This window comes from Ranitomeya imitator, chromosome 7, assembly GCF_032444005.1.
Source record: "Ranitomeya imitator isolate aRanImi1 chromosome 7, aRanImi1.pri, whole genome shotgun sequence".
In the NCBI taxonomy this organism is placed as follows: domain Eukaryota; kingdom Metazoa; phylum Chordata; class Amphibia; order Anura; family Dendrobatidae; genus Ranitomeya; species Ranitomeya imitator.
The window spans coordinates 74,506,253-74,525,255 of NC_091288.1; the positions used below are offsets into that span (position 1 = coordinate 74,506,253).

Sequence of the window (19,003 nt, forward strand, 5' to 3'; positions counted from 1 at the left end):
TTCATTCTTTGTAGGTGGGAAAACTTACAAAATCAGCAGTGTATCAAATACTTATTTCCCCACTGTATGTGCATAGAGCATGATTGGTTCATCCAATCATGAGGTCAACACGTGGCATTCTTCACAAATGTGGGTGAAAACAATTACAGACCCCAAAACACAAAAAAGGAAAAATTATATAAGTATACATAATTATACAACCAGTTTAGAACCAGTTTGGTAAATCATATAGAAAATACATAACTTTTGTAATAGAACATGATATAGTAACATTTGTTTATGCCCATAGGCATACGTGCATTTAATTGAAGGATCGAATAGGCTGGTCTCGAATGCAAAGCTTTATGCCAGTCCCTGCCTCTCCGGGGCCGTTTATTCTGTTCAATGGAGACAACTTTCAAAGGGGAAACATTACCATGATGCATGTCTAGAAGATCTGGATAAGCCTGAGGAGCAGTTGAGCTGCATTGAATCTGGTGAGGATCCAGTGATATGTTCTGAGATTCTTCTCTTTAACATGCGAGGTGTACAGCCAATGTAGTATTTGTTTTGCAAATGGCCATGTAAACTACGTAGGTGGTACTATAATTGATAAAGGATTTAAAGGGACCTGTCACCAGGATTGGCCGATGTGAGATACAGCCACCGCCTTTCAGGGCTGATATACAGCATTGTATAATGCTGTATATCTGCCCCAACCCAACCTGCAAGAGAAGAAAATAACTTATTATACTCCGCTGCAGATAGTCTGGTCTGAGGAGTGCCACTGGTCTTGGTCTCCTTTTTCTTGTGATGCCGTCCTCCTTCATGTGCATGACGCATCCCTATGTCATCCAGTGTTCTCCGGCATCGCACTCCTGCAGAGGCGGACTTCTCTGTCCTAACTAGGGCAGAGTACTGCAGCGCACAAGCCCCAGGCTTCTTTCACCTTTCCAGACACCTGATTTTTCCTTGGTATTAATCTTTGAAGCATTCATACCGGTGTGGTACTTTATCAAAACACTGAAGATGGATGGTGAGGAGGGGATATTTAACCTCTTTGCGTTTCCTGTCCCTAATTAGGATTGGGAGGCAACCTCCTGTTGTGCTGTCCTGGTGGGGATTGGCGAAAACAGTATTCACTACCCATCGGGTAGCGCTCTGATGACAGAAAAGTTTTAATCTTCACCCAAAGTTTGGCATCATGGTTGTTTGGGTCCCGTTTTATAGGCGTTTAGCTTATTAAATAGGAATCCCCCATTTTGTTATCTCTCTCTTCCCCAGGAACGTCCACTCCTTCCACTATCCTCTCTCACCTCTCTCTGTAGCTGATGAGCCTGGAAAGGACCTTATATATCTATAAGGAAAAAGTATTTTAATATTTTTTAGCTGCTTTCTCAAAGATCTCATGTAAGACATTATCAAGTAGTCAACAGGGCAAGGAATGGTGCACAATTTGTTGATTGGAAATCTGCTGACCAATTTTTAAGCTAGAGGGCTCTGCATCCTCGAGTTTGAAAGGCCATAGGCTCAAGTGGCAAATCTAACGCTATCTACGGATGCATCTGCCAGGAAGTCAGCTGCTTTTTGAATAGTAGGTAAAGCTCCTAAAAGCTGCTTTCTGGGACATTTATTTCTTGTCTGTGAATCCAGCTCTTGAAGCCATTTAACCAGGGACCTAGCCGCACAGATGGTTGCCATACTTGGCTTAAAGGAACTGCAGATTCCCATGCTCTCCTAAAGAAGGTATCAGCCTTCCCATCTAAAAGATCATACAGATATCATAAATTCCAAAAAGGTGAAGGGTTACATTTTGGAAACTTTAGAAATGGCATCAATTTTTTGAAGATTTTTCCCATAGAACTTCCTGAAACGGGTATGTCCTCTTGAGTGCATTAGGACAAACCTTAACTGGTTTCTTCCTATTGCTTTTGATAAAGCAAATTTTTATGGACCTGAAGCGCACAATGTTTACATTCCCTGCAGGTTACTAAACATGGAATCCTGTAGACACATTCTCTAGAAGTTTTTACCCCCATCGTAGACCTGATGATCTTAAATTTCACCTCATCTTCTACTGAACAGCATGGCTGACTATCATCAGCTGAGGATGAATCTGAACAATTCGCATCAACTCATTCTGCATACTCTTTCTTCCTCCGAGCTAACATCTGAATAATAATAATCTTTATTTAGCGCTAACATATTACGCAGCGCTTTACAGACATCATCATCACTGTCCCCAATGGGGCTCACAATCTAAATTCCCTATCAGTATGTCTTTGGAATGTGGGAGGAAACCAGAGTGCCTGGAGGAAACCCACGCAAACACGGAGAGAACATACAAACTCTTTGCAGATGTTGTCCTAGGTGGGATTTGAACCCAGGACTCCAGCGCTGCAAGGCTGCAGTGCTAACCACTAAGCCACTGTGCTGCCCACATAATGCATTATTGAGGTGGAAGGGCCTCAGGTAACACATTTCTCTTAACCTATTATCTACCAATGTCCTTTTTTGGGGGACACCTAATCATTTGCTTCTAGCAACTAAGATTTTATACTTTTTTTTAATTAGGTCCAATTTTTTTGTGTTGTTTGTAAAATGAATGTTTTCAAAATAGGAAATCAGGTCATTGTCATTTTTAATTGAATATTGGGACACCTTTTTCTGAAAAATCCGTAAAATGAAAATTTCTAATTTGGCATGTAATGGGTTAAAATATGGTTAACTTCACCTTTGATTAACGATTTAATTTGGTCTTGAAATCGCAAACAGTACTCTTCCATCACTAATTCCTCTATGTAGCAAAGCCTTTTAGTAAAATTTTGGAGGCACTTCCCAGCACAAAACACATTCCTTGTTATGCTTTGTAACCGCTTTCTTGGGCCGATCTTTAAAAACAGGCAACTGCAATAGTCAGCACACCTTTAAAGGAAGGTTCTCATCCCATCCTAAGCCTTAAAACTACCGTGCTAGGTTTCGGATCATCTCCATTACCACCAGTCAAACAGGTTCTCCATGCTGCACATCCACTGCCAGAGATAGCCGCACCTACTTCCCTTCTATCCTTGAGGAATAGTGGGAGGAGGCTATGGCTGCTAGTGTTCACGTAGTGCCCTCTTTCTTCCAGGTCACACATTCAGATTTCAGTAGTGGCAGGTTAACTTGTGCGCATGCACCACCCATCTCATCAACATCCATCACCGTGTCTGCTTCCAGCCTCACCTCCAACCACAGACTCGCCCATACGCTGCCTTCCAATTTACCAACCAGGAAATGGCCAACTGGGAATACCAGACCAGGAAGCCCCAGATAGTAGCACCCCCAGCCACAGAACAGCCCTCTGGCCAACAGGATCTGCCATCTACTCGGCACTGTGTGCACATCAACCTGGAGAATCTTCTCCCTTCAGCAGCCTGTAGGTCTCCTGACCAGAAATTGAAAAAAACAAAACAAAAAAAAAAACTAATCTAAGCAATAACTTTATTTCAAAACCATTGGATTAAAAACAAGCACGACACCCCAACTCCTTATAGTAGGAGTGGGTCTATAAAAGCCTGGTTTGGTGAGAGGAGGGCAGAGATGGAGGGAGAAAACAATGGGATAAAAAATCCTATATATCCCTAGCATGTACTCCCTGCCTATCTGCCGAGGTTGGCACCCTCTTGGACGCAATATGGCGCCCCCGCTCCTCGACGGCTTGCTCTAAATGCCCTATGAGTCCCTTGATGTGATGATGTCCGATAAAATATACAAACACACACCAAATACCAGGTAGTAAATCACCAACATACAAGCCCAGCCGGGCTGGTCTGACCGTACAGAGCCCTACGACCTATAGTACTCCGTTAATGGCTAAGGCTAGTACGCCCTAAGGAGTCCCTAACCAAAAGTCCCTGCCTATTAGCGGAGGTTGGCACCCTCTTGAACGCAAATGGCGCCCCCGCTCCTCGGCGGCTGCCCCTGTTGACCCTCACTGAGTCCCTACAGACGTAGGGGGATCCTACACACAGGGGGTGCCTGAGGGGCTAAAATGGTGACCCGTAACTCTGAACTCTAACTTCGGACAGACCATAAAAAATACACACAACACACAAACTAATATTAACAACACTATATTAAGTATCTTGCTGGAAAGTCGACTTTTACATAGGATGGTGGATGAATATAACACCTCTACCACCTAGGCATATATACAAGCACCCCCAGCCACAGAACAGCCCTCTGGCCAACAGGATCTGCCATCTACTTGGCACTGTGTGCACATCAACCTGGAGAATCTTCTCCCTTCAGCAGCCTGTAGGTCTCCTGACCAGAAACTACACTGGGGTGAGTGGAGAGGTACTGCCGTTTTATGTCTGTAGGTTTCCTTTTCCTGAGCGCAGATACACTCAGTATGGTGCTGTCAGGGTGAAGGGAAAGTAGAATACAGGGTGGGCCATTTATATGGATACACCTAAATAAAATGGGAATGATTGGTGATATCAACTTCCTGTTTGGGGCACATGGATGGTGACCATTTTGGATCCAACTTTATTTTTTCCAATGGGAAGAGGGTCATGTGACACAAACTTATTGAGAATTTCACAAGAAAAACCAATGGTGTGCTTGGTTTTAACCTACCTTTATTCTTTCATGAGTTATTTACAAGTTTATGACCACTTATAAAATGTGTTCAAAGTGCTGCCCATTGTGTTGGATTGTCAATGCAACTCTTCTCCCGCTCTTGACATACTGATAGCAACAGTTTCCTGGAAAGTGGATTGGTCATGTGGGCCAGTTGAATGGCCACCAAGGTCTCCTGATCTGACCCAAGACTTATCTTTGGGGTCATCTGAAGGCAACTGTCTATGTTGTGAAGATACGAGATGTGCAGCATCTGAAACAGATACTGGAAGTCTGTGCTAGCATTGCTCCTGCGGTGTTGCTATCAGTATGCCAAGAGTGGGAGAAGAGGGTTGCATTGACAATCCAACACAATGGGCAGCACTTTGAACACATTTTATAAGTGGTCATAAACTTGTAAATAACTCATGAAAGAATAAAGTTACATTAAAACCAAGCACACCATTGTTTTTGTCAAATTCTCAATAAGTTTGATGTGTCACATGACCCTCTTCCCATTGGAAAAAATAAAGTTGGATCCAAAATGGCCGACTTCAAAATGGCCGCCATGGTCACCACCCATCTTGAAAAGTTTTTCCCCTCCCATATACTAATTGCCACAAACAGGGATTTGATATCACCAACCATTCCCATTTTATTTAGGTGTATCTATATAAATGGCCAACCCTGTAGAAACACGTGCACCACTTCTGCATTTTTTTTTACCCATTACTGGTTTTGGCTTGCATATACTGGAGGTAAAACCTTCCCTCAAACACTCAACGTGTGCATGTGGCCCAAGCCAAGCTGCAGAATGACGGTACACTAGAGTGACAGTCCTCATAATTTCCCAGCATTACACTGTTTACAACACGCAGCAGCTGAATGTAAACAGTGCTTTGGTGGGGGCAGCTGGGCGTCAGGCCCGCACCAATCTGGGCAGCTGGGCGTCAGGCCCGCACCAATCTGGGCGTCAGGCCCGCACCAATCTGGCAATGATGTCCTCCACCATGGATAGGTCTAAGATATAAAGATGCCATACAACCCATTTAAAATCACATTTACTTATTGCGCACATTACAACTGATACACAATCAGATTTAAAGTTTTCTTTATTTTGTAGTTGAAATAATACATTTATCCAGCAGATAAGGATTAAAAGAAACCAGAGGCCACACTGAAGAAGACTAATGAGTTACAAATAAGAATTTTTTTGGAAGAGTATTTCTTTTATTACTCAGCTGGAATTACGTTCTTTGTACTGGACAACTAATACATCCAAAATATGGGAATATTTAGTTTTTTGGTCAAACATGCCAACGTCTAAGTTTCCACTGCAAACATGCCACTTTAGCTAAGAAAATGGCATCAGTGTTGAAATGAAGCATTGGGATCAACTTTTAAACAGTGGGCTATTAAGAGTCCTAGCCAATTGTAGCATTCTGTTTACCATAGCTTGCTTAGGAAATGATCGCCAACACCAAGATTTCTTGCCCTGAACAGGTCATTGACAGCAACACTTTAGTATGTTCTCAAAAAGGCCACTTTGCTAACATACTGGTTTACTTTAGCAGCATCTTCATTTTAAAAGGAATGGATATCTGAATATTTAACGTGCTGCATTAAAAGGAACCAGGGATAGTGTAAATAGGACAAGGCCAATTTAATGGCAAACCAAATAGACCTTGCATGAAACATCCTTCATACAGACCGTATGAGTGTTGTAACCAGCAAAATTAAATTCAGACATGTCAGATCAGATACAGTACCCAAACGCAACTATTTGTAAAACAGCATTAGTGTGAAGGATTTACATTTCATACATTCATTGAAATGTGATCCATCCTCAGGTCATGTAGAGGCGTGTAACCTGGTGAATAAAATCATGTCCCTCCTCCCACGACCCCCATGATTGCTCCTAATGTCAACGTTACTTTTAATGTGGCTTTGTGAGTAATGACGTAATAACCAAACAGAAATCAGGAGTGTCCTGGCAGTCAGCTACACTCAGGTGGGAACTTGTCCAACTATTTACATGAAAAAGGAAACCAAAAAAAAAACACAAAAATGGAAGATTACTGTAGATAAAAAAAAAATGAACAGTGGCACACGCAATACATGAAAACAAAACCACTTTAGGAAAGTAACTGTTGATATTGGCCCTCTTTACAACAAAACTTCCACCTCTTGTATGTAGGGCAAAGCAAAATTTGTTAAATCAAACGTTTCCAGAGTCTGCTAATGTTTCCAGAATGTCGTGTGATCACCATGTTCTTTGTCATGAAGGGCAGATGTAGGAAGTTAGGTGCATAAAGGCTCACTGGACACCTTCCACGTAGGAACTCACTTAGCACATGCCACCTGTCTGTTGTTGAAACACGTCAATAGTATCCTCATCTTCCATCTCAAGCTGCAGCACAAGGAGGAAACAAGATGTTAACATTGTATCACCTACAGGATGCAGCCTTTCATCAAAACCAGTATCACATTGCAGTGATCAGTTATTCACTACCTTCTCCTTTAGGGTCATGAAAAATTATAGGGGGAAATTTAGACTGGCCAGTTCTCAGGACAGTGTTACTAGAAACACCAATTTCCAGATTATTGCCAGTCTACACTGACTGCTAAACAACTGACGAATGAGCAGATCACTTCACTGGTTATCTTTAAAAGGGGATATCCAGAACTTCGTGTTTAGGCACATTTGTTGTTTTTCACAAACAGGCAGGTAGTTGCTATCCATCTGCCTTCGGTGTTGGGTATCTTTCTTCCCTCATGCCGGCGATTCAACTGAGTCTGCTGACGTCACGTTGACAGAGCGGCAGCCTCTTTTCCACCCTGCTCTGTCGACAGGACAGGACTTCTGACATTCTGATTGACAGCCAGATTCCCTAGTTAGGCAGCGGGTATCCGGCTGTCAGAAGTCCAGCCCTGTCAACAGATCGGAGAAGAATCTGCTGCTGTGTCCACGTGACATCAGCTGAATTGCTAGCAGGAGCAGTTTGTGACCGCTCTGTAGCGGGGAATAACGGCGCTGTGTGCAACAGGCAGGTAAGTAGCAACTACTTGCCGGTTAGTGTTTGGTACTTTCTGAAAAATAAAAAATGTGCCTAAATATACCCTTTAAGCTTGCTTAAAAATAATCAGTCAACATACTGTGCAATCAGGACATGTGCAGCAGCGATCAACTGATCTTCAAAGTGCGCAGACCGATCATATTATCAATCGTATCAGCATGGAAGGGCAGCTAGGCTGTCCAAACAGGCTACTAAAAGGCCAAAATAGCATCAGTAAGTGTGCCAAGAGTTCTCAGGTAATTACATCTTAGGGGTATTTCAGCCTAAACAACTCATCACAAATACATTGGACAGGTGATCACCATTAGATCAGTACAGGTTCCACCAATCACCAGGACAGATGACATGAATCCCCAGCATTAAAATAACTTGTTGACAGCTTGGAAGTCCCTGGGGATGAAGTTCCACTAATCTGCAAAAGCATGGATTTAAAATGCTGCATTCATTTATCAAAAATGGCAAAATCCAGTGCTCGGTTTTGCACCACAGATTCAATGTGGCATTTTGGGACACCATTCTAGGGATCAATGAGGTTCCGTTGGAAGCCATAACAGTCCCAAGAAGAGTGGTCTAAAATTCCCTATTCATTTTCTGGGACTGTTGGAGAAAGTGAGGTCTTCATCTCCCATAGAGAATGATTAGTGATTTTCAAAGCACCATGCTTGAGACCTATGGGGTTCTGTAAGTTCCCTTTAAATAGACGATAAAGGGTTGATTCCATCATCAGAGGTTAAGTGCCATCTGGGACCCTTCCAGAATAATACCCTTTAATTGCAGGTACAAAATCCATTAAGGGGGTTAAAAAGTGTATTTCCCCCTTCTTTAAAAACACTGTGTTCAGAGACAAAACACTACAAAGTTATGACCTAATGTACTAGAAGCGCATGTAAACCAAGTGGTCATACCTGTGCCGGGGTGTCCGTTTCATTAATAGGCTGACCATCAAATCTGAACCGTATGTGTCTCATCGACAAACCCTAAGAGAAAAGAAAAAGTTATAAGTTGCCTCAATTGAGCTGTAAGAAGCAAAACACTGCCAAAGTATAAAGCCAATAACCCTTCATTGCCAACTAAGTATCTAAAAAGTCATGAATTTAAGCGTTTTGCAAGATATACATTTTTCCTTATTTTCTAGGTTTGCAGACACAAAGATTACACTTTGCTATACTCACTGCAGGTCCAACACTGCCTCCCACCACTACTTGCAGTCTTTGTTGATCGGCTGCAGTGGTGAACGCAGAACTACAGCACATGTGATCGCTAAAATCATGACATTCCTAATTCATCCACAGGGGTGTGTAAATGGACATGCTGTATTCTTACAATCTATTAAGTGTCTATTTGATCCCTTATAAAATATTTTCGAAGTTTTACAGAAACAGGTTTTGATTTGTGCAGGACTAAAATTTGGAAAATTTTCCTGAAAGCAAGAGTTGATATAACAGTAAAGCATAAGCTCTAAAATCTTCAAGTCTGTAGGATCAAGCTAATTTTAAGGGGCATTTCCAAATCCTAACAGTGAACCTAATACTCTACATCAAATTACTACATTTTTACATTTTAAAAGTTATCGTTCCTTCTCTACTTTAACTTCCTTTGTGTATTTTTCTCTCCTACTTCTAATAATGCTCCCTTTGAATCTCAAAGCATGCACTGGGGATTCTTAAAGCGAACCTGTCACCTCCCCAGACATTTTTAAAGGGACACTGTCACCTGAATTTGGAGGGAACAACCTTCAGCCATGGAGGCGGGGTTTTTGGGTGTTTGATTCACCCTTTCCTTACCCGCTGGCTGCATGCTGGCTGCAATATTGGATTGAAGTTCATACTCTGTCCTCCGTAGTACATGCCTGCACAAGGCAATGTTGCCTTGCGCAGGCGTGTACTATGGAGGACAGAGAATGAACATCAATCCAATATTGCAGCCAGCATGCAGCCAGCGGGGGTAAGGAAAAGGTGAATCAAACACCCAAAAACACCGCCTCCATGTAACAATGCCCCTTTACCTAAAAGAGCCACTTGTGCAGCACTAATGCTGCATTCTGGTCTGATCTCTGTACAACTGAGCATGTGCCAGCTGGTAAGAGCTCAGTATGCTCCGCCTGATCTTTCCTCTTCAATCTGCACTGCCGAATCTCTCCCTCAGTAGCTCTAGAGTGAAGTGACGAGTCGGGGAGGGAGCACACAGCCAATGTGAAATGAAAGATCACAGTGAGCAGTACTAAGCATGCCTTGGAATTGACAACCAACTCCTACTCAGTAAAACAAAGACCAACCCAGCCCCTTGTTCACACGTCACTAATAACGTCCCATTTCAGGGCGGTGACCACAGTTGTGGGGAGTAACTGCAGCACCATGAGGACATTCTGTTTCAGGGTGGAAAAAGAGGCAAAGGAGAGTAACAGTCCCGGCCGCCTGATGATGCGGTTTGGGGAGTCTCAAACAGAACTTCATCGCAGGACACAAAAAATAAAAAAAGTCAATGTACAGATGGAAAAGGAAGGGGATTTGTTTTTTACTTGCTGTACATTATAAAACTAGTTACAAATTGAAATTATGTTCACTGTTATATTTCAGACAACCCTATCACCCCTGGGCCATTTTCCTTTTTTGCCCTTCTTCCAAGAGCTATAACCTTTTTATTTCTACATCAATACGGCCATGTGAAAGCTTTTTTTTGCACACTACCATTGATTTTACCATATAGTGTATTGGGAACTGGGAAAAAAATTCCAAGTGCAGTGAAATTGCAAAAAAAAAAAAAAACGCAATTCAACATTCTTATTCTTACCATGTTCAGAAAATGCTAAAACAGACCTGCCATTACGAGTTCACAGATACCAAACATGTCTAGTTTCTTTTAAATTTAAGTAGTGCAAAAAAAAAAAAATCCAAAGCTTGTTTAATAAAAAAAAAAAAAGTCATTATCAGAGACCTGTAGCGTCTCCATTTTTTTTGCGTGTGCCGAGTTGACGTTTTTATTCATATTATTTTGGGGTAGATATGATGTTTTGACCATTATTATTTTTTTGGAAGAATGCAACCACGCTTCTCATCCTAGACAACCATTTTAACTAAAAACATTGTAAGTCCATAAACTATTTGCATATTATATTAAAAAAATGCTATTTGGTGTTTTTTCGGTTTGCTATACCTGTCTGTCACAGTATGCCTTCATTAACTTGCTTAGAGGAGTGTGTCGCTTGATTTTGAACTGGACGACTGATCCATCCTGTCCTGCCACTTTAAGATTGATGTGATCATTTTCTGTCTTTACGGTTTCCTAAGGGAAAAAAAATAATAATAATAATAAAAAAAAAAAAAAGATTGTCAGGTTAAATTCAAGAAAGTCTGTTTAATGCTTTTTCTTACATGTAACAATGACCATCATGATTTCTTTTAAGACAACGGTCACTTCCCAAAGTGTATTGTGCTCAGAGTTGTATAACTACCTGCATACCTCGCACCTCTGCATTTATGTGCCTTAAAAACAAGACATGGCAATATCCATGCTCCTACCAAGAAATAGGGGGAATGTCATTTCACCATGCGACTACTTTTGCGCCTTTTGCACTTTCAGCAGTTCTGTAGACCCAGGAAGTTATTAAGACCAACTGCACACATGCTAAACATATCCAGTGTCTGGGCAGAAGTGAAGCAGCAAAGCAAAACTGCCCACATATTAGCAAGTGTATCCCTAAAGAGTCATTATAAGTACGGAAGGGGCCGTAGTGAGACTTTTGGAATGCTTTTCCTTGCTCCAGCTCCTTTAGTCTTAGGATCAGCAAAATTCCTAACAGTCAACGATATGCCAAGATCTGACAATAGCCCATGAAAGTACTTTCCCCCCCTCCCGAACAATTTGGGCTGTCACTTGACTTTGCTTCTCAGAAACTGATGGTAAATCTGTAAGGCAACCGTTTCAATATTTAGAAGAAAAAAAAAATTCAACAAAAAAATACACTGATAATGATACAATATTTATCTAACAGTTCTGTCCTGCTTTGACATTTATTTCTTACTGGCAAGTTCACATTAAAGCTGCAGTTACACAGCAACAAGTGACTCAGCAAAATTATGGCACCACTGAAAATTTGAGGTTCCCATAGGAACTAAATTCTAGAGACAAAAGTTGCAACTCTATTTTCCTACATTTTTATAATTTGATATCATAGGAATGATTACATTTGGTGCAAAATCTATTAACTGACAACGATACACCTTTTAAAAGCAGAAGTTAAGGGTGGTTAAAAAGTGGCACTGAGAAATAAGGGTATAGTGCCCCCCAGAGTCAGAAAATCTACAGAGTCTCCACTACTAAGGGTAGCAGAGACCCCGGAGAACAAGATCAGTGATGGTTTCTACAGTTCCCAGTCACGTGATCGCTGTAATTCACTGACCCCACCAAGTGATCAAAATAATAATAATAATAAAAAAAAAATAGTAAATCAAATTCCCTTCGTCACCCCCTTAGTAAAATTTAAAAAATGATTTTTTTTTTAGTTAATGTTTTAGTCAATTTTTTTTTTTTTTTTTTTTTACATTGGAAAAAAAAAACCAAATCAAAAAAAAAAAAAAACAACTGATGACTATATGACAGCTAGTGGAGTGCAAGTGCTCGCTACTCAAGTTTGCATCGGGTGCTCTGGTATGCACGGAGTATTCCAGATTCCCGAAAGTTTTTTGTTTTGGGTGTCCTAACAGCTGCGAAACATAAGGGGCAAAGACTCGAGCACCTGCGATATTTGGTGCATACCTGAGCACCCGATGCAAAATGTAGTAGCGAGCACTTGCGCCCAAGAATAATGACAACGTAATCTATATGACGATCTAATGTTATCAAATTCTGAGTCGTAACTGTGGGCTCAAAATGCTCAATATACCCCTGGATAAAATCCTTGAGGGGGTTTCCACCATTTCAAGACATTAGGGGCTCCACAAACTTGACATGGTGTCAACTCTCGATTCCAGCCAATTTTGCATTCAAAAAGTCAAAATGGTGCCGCTTCCCTTATGTGTGCCCAAAAATTAGAATTCCCCCACAAACAGGGTATGAGCATACTCAGCAGAAATTGCACAACCAATTTTGAGGTCCATTTTCTCCTGTTAACCTTGTGAATATAAAGTTTGGGTCTAGAGTTAATCTTTTGTGAAAAAAAGTTAAAATGTTCATTTTTTCCTTCCACATTGCTTCAGTTCTCGTGAAGCAACTGAAGGGTTAATGAACTTTTTGAATGTGGTTTTGCACACCTTGAGGGGTGCAGTTTTTAGAATGGTGTCACTTATGGGTATTTTCTGTCATATAGAGTCTAAGGGGCACAAAAAAAAAATAAGAGTTTGAAAAATGTTGTCAAATTTCCTTTTTTCATAGCACACACAAGTCATATCTCAGAAAATTTAACCACTATCGTGAAGTACAATATGTCATGAAAAAAAAAATCTCAGACTCAGTGGGATACGTTGAAGCGTTCCAGAGTTAATAGCACAATGTGATAGTGGTCGGTATTGTAAAATATTGGCTTGGTCATTAAGGTAAAATATTGGCTCAGTCACTAAGGGTAAAACTAAAGTAAAATGCTACAGCTGTAATTGAGCAAGGCAGTCTTCAGTCTCCCCAAGGATGCAGTCACACTAGTAGTATATGGACAGTATTTTACATCAGTATTTGTAAGCCAAAACCAGGAGTGGGTGATAAATGCAGAAGTGGTGCTTATGTTTCTATTATACTTTTCCTCTAATTGTTCCACTCCTGGTTTTGGCTTAGAAATACTGATGTAAAACACTGACCTAATACTGCTAGTGTGACGGCAGCCTAAGGCAAGGAGTAAATTTCATGTTTGAGTACTTCAGTCACAACAAAACTACTGGAGAGATTTAGAGGGGTTTTCCACGATTCAGGTATTGTTAGCCTTGCCTTAGAAAAGATAATGAATTTCAGATAGGAAAGGGATGAAACTCTGCATCCCCATCAATCTGCTGCGTAGCAAACAGACAATGGTGAATGAACCTTCTTATGAACCTTGCTTATGAACGCTCCCAGATATTTGGTTAGTCTAAATGGGTCACGGGACTGCTGGATATGGGCATGAAGCAAAATCTTCGCCACTCATGCAAAACTGCGTATACGCACAGCTCATGATTCCAGCAGCAGCGCCTCTGAAGCCAGGTGTACACTTCCCGGCTTCAGAGGTGCATTGCACATGACCGGAAGTTCAGAAGATCGTTTCCGTTCATGAGCAGTGCGCTTCCTCTGATGCAGGAATGCTTACCCCCCGGCTTCAGAGATGCTGCTGTAATGAGCGCACGCGCAGATTTGCATGAGTGGCGATGACACAGGGGCGTAATAACATGCTAATGAGGGCTTTCACTAGTCTGGGTCAACTAACCCCATCAACTAGTCAAAGCCCTTATTAGCAAATCGAAAGGTTATAAATGCTTTTTAATGCATTTATGTAACTGAATTATGTTATACATGGCTGGTTAGCGAAGGAGTTTACTCACACATAGCTGAATGCTCAAGGATTGGAGTGCATGGGAACTCGACAGGTTCCCTTTAAACTATATCGGATGACCACTGAATGGCTGCAGCATGCCGACTACAAGTACAATGTTTAATGATGCATGCTGCTCAGTTACCTGACCACTGCAGCCAATCAGAGACTGCAACTAAATTTCCAGTTTTCAGAAGCTCTGGTTTGCTACCAGTGGATGATCTCATCTAAAGACTGAACACCTACTCGTGCTAATACAAGTTGCACTGCTCATAAAATGTACTGACGATGTCTTCTAATAAGTTATGAACCTGTGACGGACGGATTTCACTCAACTGTTGGCAGAGGTCCGGTAATGGGAGTGAAGTTAAAATGGTTCATTAGATGTACATGGTTTATTTCAAGGAACTGAAGCTCTCGAGGCATCGTCACGTGTCCTGAGATTTGAAGGAATACCAGACCAGGGGGTAAATTAGGCTATGTGCACACGTTGCGGATTTTGCTGCGGATCTGCAGCAGCTTTCCATGCATTTACAGTACAATGTAAAACCTATGGAAACCACAATCTGCAGTGCCCATGCTGCGGGAAAAAACGCGCGGAAACGCTGCTGGTTACATTCTGCATCATGTCAATTCTTTGTGAAGATTCCGCTGCGGTTTACACCTGCTCCTCTATAGGAATCCGCAGGTGTAAAACCGCAGGTGGAATCCGCACAAATTCCGCATAAAAACCGCGGTAAATCCGCAGGGCCTTTTACCTGCGGATTTCTGAAATCTGCTGCGGAAAAAGCCGCAGCCCTAAAAAAATACGTGTGCACATACCCTACTAAAGACCTTAATAAATCTAGTTTTGTGCTTTTATTTTTGAGAGTCACTTTTTTGTGCCTTGTTGCATTTGCTGCTTTTGTATTAAATTCTTTAAGATGGTGCACAAAACTGGACTGAAAAAAAAAACCTTTGGCACAAACAGTCGCACCATTAATCAAAATGGTGGAAAAACTTGTGTGTGAGGGGTGACAAGAGTGCAAACATTTGTCGCAAGTTTTGTGACTTTTCCAAAAATTGAAAATGAGGAATTGGCTGAAAACTGTTGACGCCACCCATAGTGGTAAACATGGGTGAGGGGGGAAAAAGAAAGGAGAAAATGCAATAGAGAAAAATAAAATCCACAAATGGAATGAGGACTATGGGGTAAATGAAAACCAGGTGAAAAATACTCAACACTAGACAAAAAAAAAACACATAAGAAAGCAGGTGTGAACGCAATAATTAATCAGGGCCAGGCTTTTTCCTGCACAGAAACTATGAATAGGGTCGGTCCAGCAGTACACAACCCCTTTAAAGTATCCCATACACAAAGAAGTTAGCCATTGATTTTGGAGGAACCTGCAGACCACCTAATGTGTAGGGATCAGACATGCCGAATTTCAGTCCCTGATCCTTTTGTTCTCCACCACTGGAGGAGTCCATCAGGGGCTTTCTCCAGTCACATGTGCATATGTATACAGGAATAGCTGGAGGCCCACACAAGCGCTCAGCTATAGAAGGCTCTGCTCACCCATCTAGTGCAGGGGCCCCCGATTATTATGGGGTCTTTTTTGTAGAATGTGGAAGCCCCACACATTCACAATTGGTATCCCAGTCATCACCCGGCTCTCAGTGATACAACGCCATGTATTCCATGTGAATGGAGCCCAAGGAGAATACACACACACTGGCCACATAACTATGGTGCTCGAAGCATTTATACTTTACAGCTTGTTGCCTAGGAGACCGACCACCGCTGCCGTTTAGCTTGAGGTGGCCAGGATTAAGGAGGTGACAACATGATCCTACCATGTGCACAAGTACAATAACAAAAAGCTTAAAGGCTGCACAAATGCAGATCCGTGTCCAGCAGCAGAGGTCGGTCTCCAGAGCAACAAGTTATAAACAAGAGTGTTGTAAACAAGAGTGTTAACTCCTCAGGGAAGGCGGAAATATTGCCCAGGTAGAGGCCTGGCCACCAGTGTGAGGCTGCTCCCGGGCCTCCGGCCGGACAGGCCCGTCTCTGCCCCCTCCCATGTGCCGGGCCTGAGCGCACTACCCCCCGGTACTCGCGTACATCCCCCCCGGACGGCTGCAGGTGGCGGCCGGGCAGCTCACACATTACCATGGCGCTGGTCCTGGGCCGGAGCGGAGCGCGGACTGTGCACACGTGCAGGAGAAGCCGGTTTGGCGCGCAATCTCCCGGGACACTGCAGCTTATGCGCGCACAGCCGGCCTCCTCCTCCCCCGCTCCTCCCTCCCCTGTGGCCGGGTCCTCCCCTGTATAAGATCAGCGCCGCCGCTCTTCCGCCTGTGCTCCTGCCCCCGCTGCGGCCTATCACCCGCCAGGACGCCGCTCATACACGGCCCGTCTCCTCCGCACCGTGCCGCTCCGGTTCTCCTCGCGGGCCGCCCCGGGGCTGTGCGCAGTCCTTACCTTGGGCTTCTCCTCAGACATGGCTGCGGCTGCTCTCCCGCTCTTTCTCTCCGTCGGGGTTTATACTTCTAACTCGCTTGTCTCGGGCGCGCGCGTCACCCCCACATTGTGATGTAAGGTTATTGGTTCAGGGGAGTCACGTGACGAAAGCGCGTGCACGGTGCGCGTGCATGTCGTCCTACCCCTCCCCCTTGAGTGCATTCAGCGGAAACCTCGTGCGTCCTTTTATAATATGCACAGACCACACGGGGGCGCGCCCGGCGGGATGGGGGAAGGGCTGCTAATGTCTGTGGTGGGGGAAGGGAAGTGGATGATGGCGGATGAGGTGGGGGAAGGGCAGGACGGACACCTCGTGGTGACACGAGGCTTGGGACAATGGCCGGGCAGAGTTACCCCATAACTACAGGAGGGGCGAGTGTTGTGTGCGGGCCACACTGTATTCCCTGCAATGATGTGCTGAGACTTCTAGTTCTGCCCTCAGAAAAGCTGCCTATATAGTCTACCGCCAGGTGGCGCCATCCACAGGCGTGTGTGTATATGTACAGGGGGCATGTAGTTCTCTATATACAGGGGGGTGTATAGCTCCCTCTATAAGGGGTGTATAGCCCATTCTATACAGGGGTGTATAGCTCCCTCTATATGGGGGTATATAGCCCCCTCTATACGGGGAGGGTGCATAACTATATACAGTGAGGTATAGAGCTCCCCTATATGGGGGTAGAGCCCATTCTATACTGTGGGGTATATAGCCCCCTCTATACGGGGAGGGTGCATAACTATATACAGTGAGGTATAGAGCTCCCCTATATGGGGGTAGAGCCCATTCTATACTGTGGGGTATATAGCCCCCTCTATACGGGGAGGGTGCATAACTATATACAGTGAGGTATAGAGCTCCCCTATATGGGGGTAGAGCCCATTCTATACTGGGGGGTATATAGCCCCCTCTATACGGGGAGGGTGCATAACTATATACAGTGAGGTAGAGAGCTCCCCTATATGGGGGTAGAGCCCATTCTATACTGTGGGGTATATAGCCCCCTATATACGGGGGGGGGGGGGGTATAGTTACAGTGGGTACGGAAAGTATTCACACCCCTTTAAATTTCTCCCTCTGTTTCATTGCAGCCATTTGGTAAATTGAAAAAAGTTCATTTTTCTCATTAATGTACACTCTGCACCCCATCTTGACTGAAAAAACAGAAATGTAGAAATTTTTGCAAATTTATTACAAAATAAAAACTGAAATGTCACATGTTCATAAGTATTCAGGCCCTTTGCTCAGTATTGGGTAGAAGCCCCTTTTGAGCTAGTACAGTTATGAGTCTTCTTGGGAATGATGCAACAAGTTTTTCACACCTGGATTTGAGGATCCTCTCCAGTTCTGTCAGGTTGGATGGTGAACGTTGGTGGACAGCCATTTTCAGGTTTCTCCAGAGATGCTCAATTGGGTTTAGGTCAGGGCTCTGGCTGAAAACACCCCCATAGCATGATGCTGCCACCACCATGTTTCACTGTTGGGATTGTATCGGACAGGTTATGAGCAGTGCCTGGTTTTCTTCACAGGTACCGCTTAGAATTATCACCAAAAAGGTGTTTCTTCATCTCATCAGACCAGAGAATCTTATTTCTCATAGTCTGGGAGTCCTTCATGTGTTTTTTAGCAAACTATGTGGGCTTTCATATGTTTTGCACTGAGGAGAGGCTTCCATCGGGCCACTCTGCCATAAAGGCCTGACTGGTGGAGGGCTGCAGTGATAGGTGACTTTGTGGAACTTTCTCCCATCTCCCTACTGCATCTCTGGAGCTCAGCCACAGTGATCTTGGGGTTCTTCTTTACCTCTCTCACCAAGGCTCTTCTCCCACGATTGCTCAATTTGGCTGGACGGCCAGGTCTAGGAAGACTTCTGGTGGTCCCAAACTTCTTCCATTTAAGGATTATGGAGGGCACTGTGCTCTTAGGAACCTTGAGTAATGCAGAAATTCTGTTGTAACCTTGGCCATATCTGTGCCTTGCCACAATTCTGTCTCTGAGCTCCTTGGCCAGTTCCTTTGACCTCATGATTCTTATTTGGTCTGACATGCACTGTGAGCTGTGAGGTCTTATATAGTCAGGTGTGCGCCTTTCCTAATCAAGTCCTATCAGTTTAATTAAACACAGCTGGACTCCAATGAAGAAATAGAACCATCTCAAAGAGGATCACAAGGAAATGGACAGCATGTGGCTTAAATATGAGGGTCTGAGCAAAGGGTCTGAATACTTATGACCATGTGATATTTCAGTTTCTTTTTTAATAAATATGCAAAAATTACTTTTTTTTTCAGTCAAGATGGGGTGCAGAGTGTACACTGAGAAAAAATTATCTTTTTTGAAATTTACCAAATGGC

At 43.2% G+C, this 19,003-nt stretch overlaps 1 protein-coding gene across 2 annotated transcripts; it reads right to left on the reverse strand.

Moving 5' to 3' along the window:
* Window positions 1-5,678: 5,678 nt before the first annotated feature.
* On the reverse strand, window positions 5,679-16,882 carry SUMO3 (small ubiquitin like modifier 3). 2 transcript variants are annotated; one of them, XM_069733522.1, is made up of 4 exons: window positions 16,616-16,882; window positions 10,815-10,943; window positions 8,567-8,638; window positions 5,679-6,994 (listed from the first exon to the last, which is right to left on the reverse strand). In XM_069733522.1, the coding sequence occupies exons 1-4, from the start codon at window positions 16,634-16,636 to the stop codon at window positions 6,932-6,934; spliced, it is 285 nt and encodes a 94-aa protein (XP_069589623.1). In that variant the 5' UTR covers window positions 16,637-16,882; the 3' UTR covers window positions 5,679-6,931. The 2 variants fall into 2 exon arrangements, with proteins under 2 accessions (XP_069589623.1, XP_069589624.1); XM_069733523.1 differs by lacking the exon at window positions 16,616-16,882 and adding an exon at window positions 16,304-16,582.
* Window positions 16,883-19,003: the final 2,121 nt, after the last annotated feature.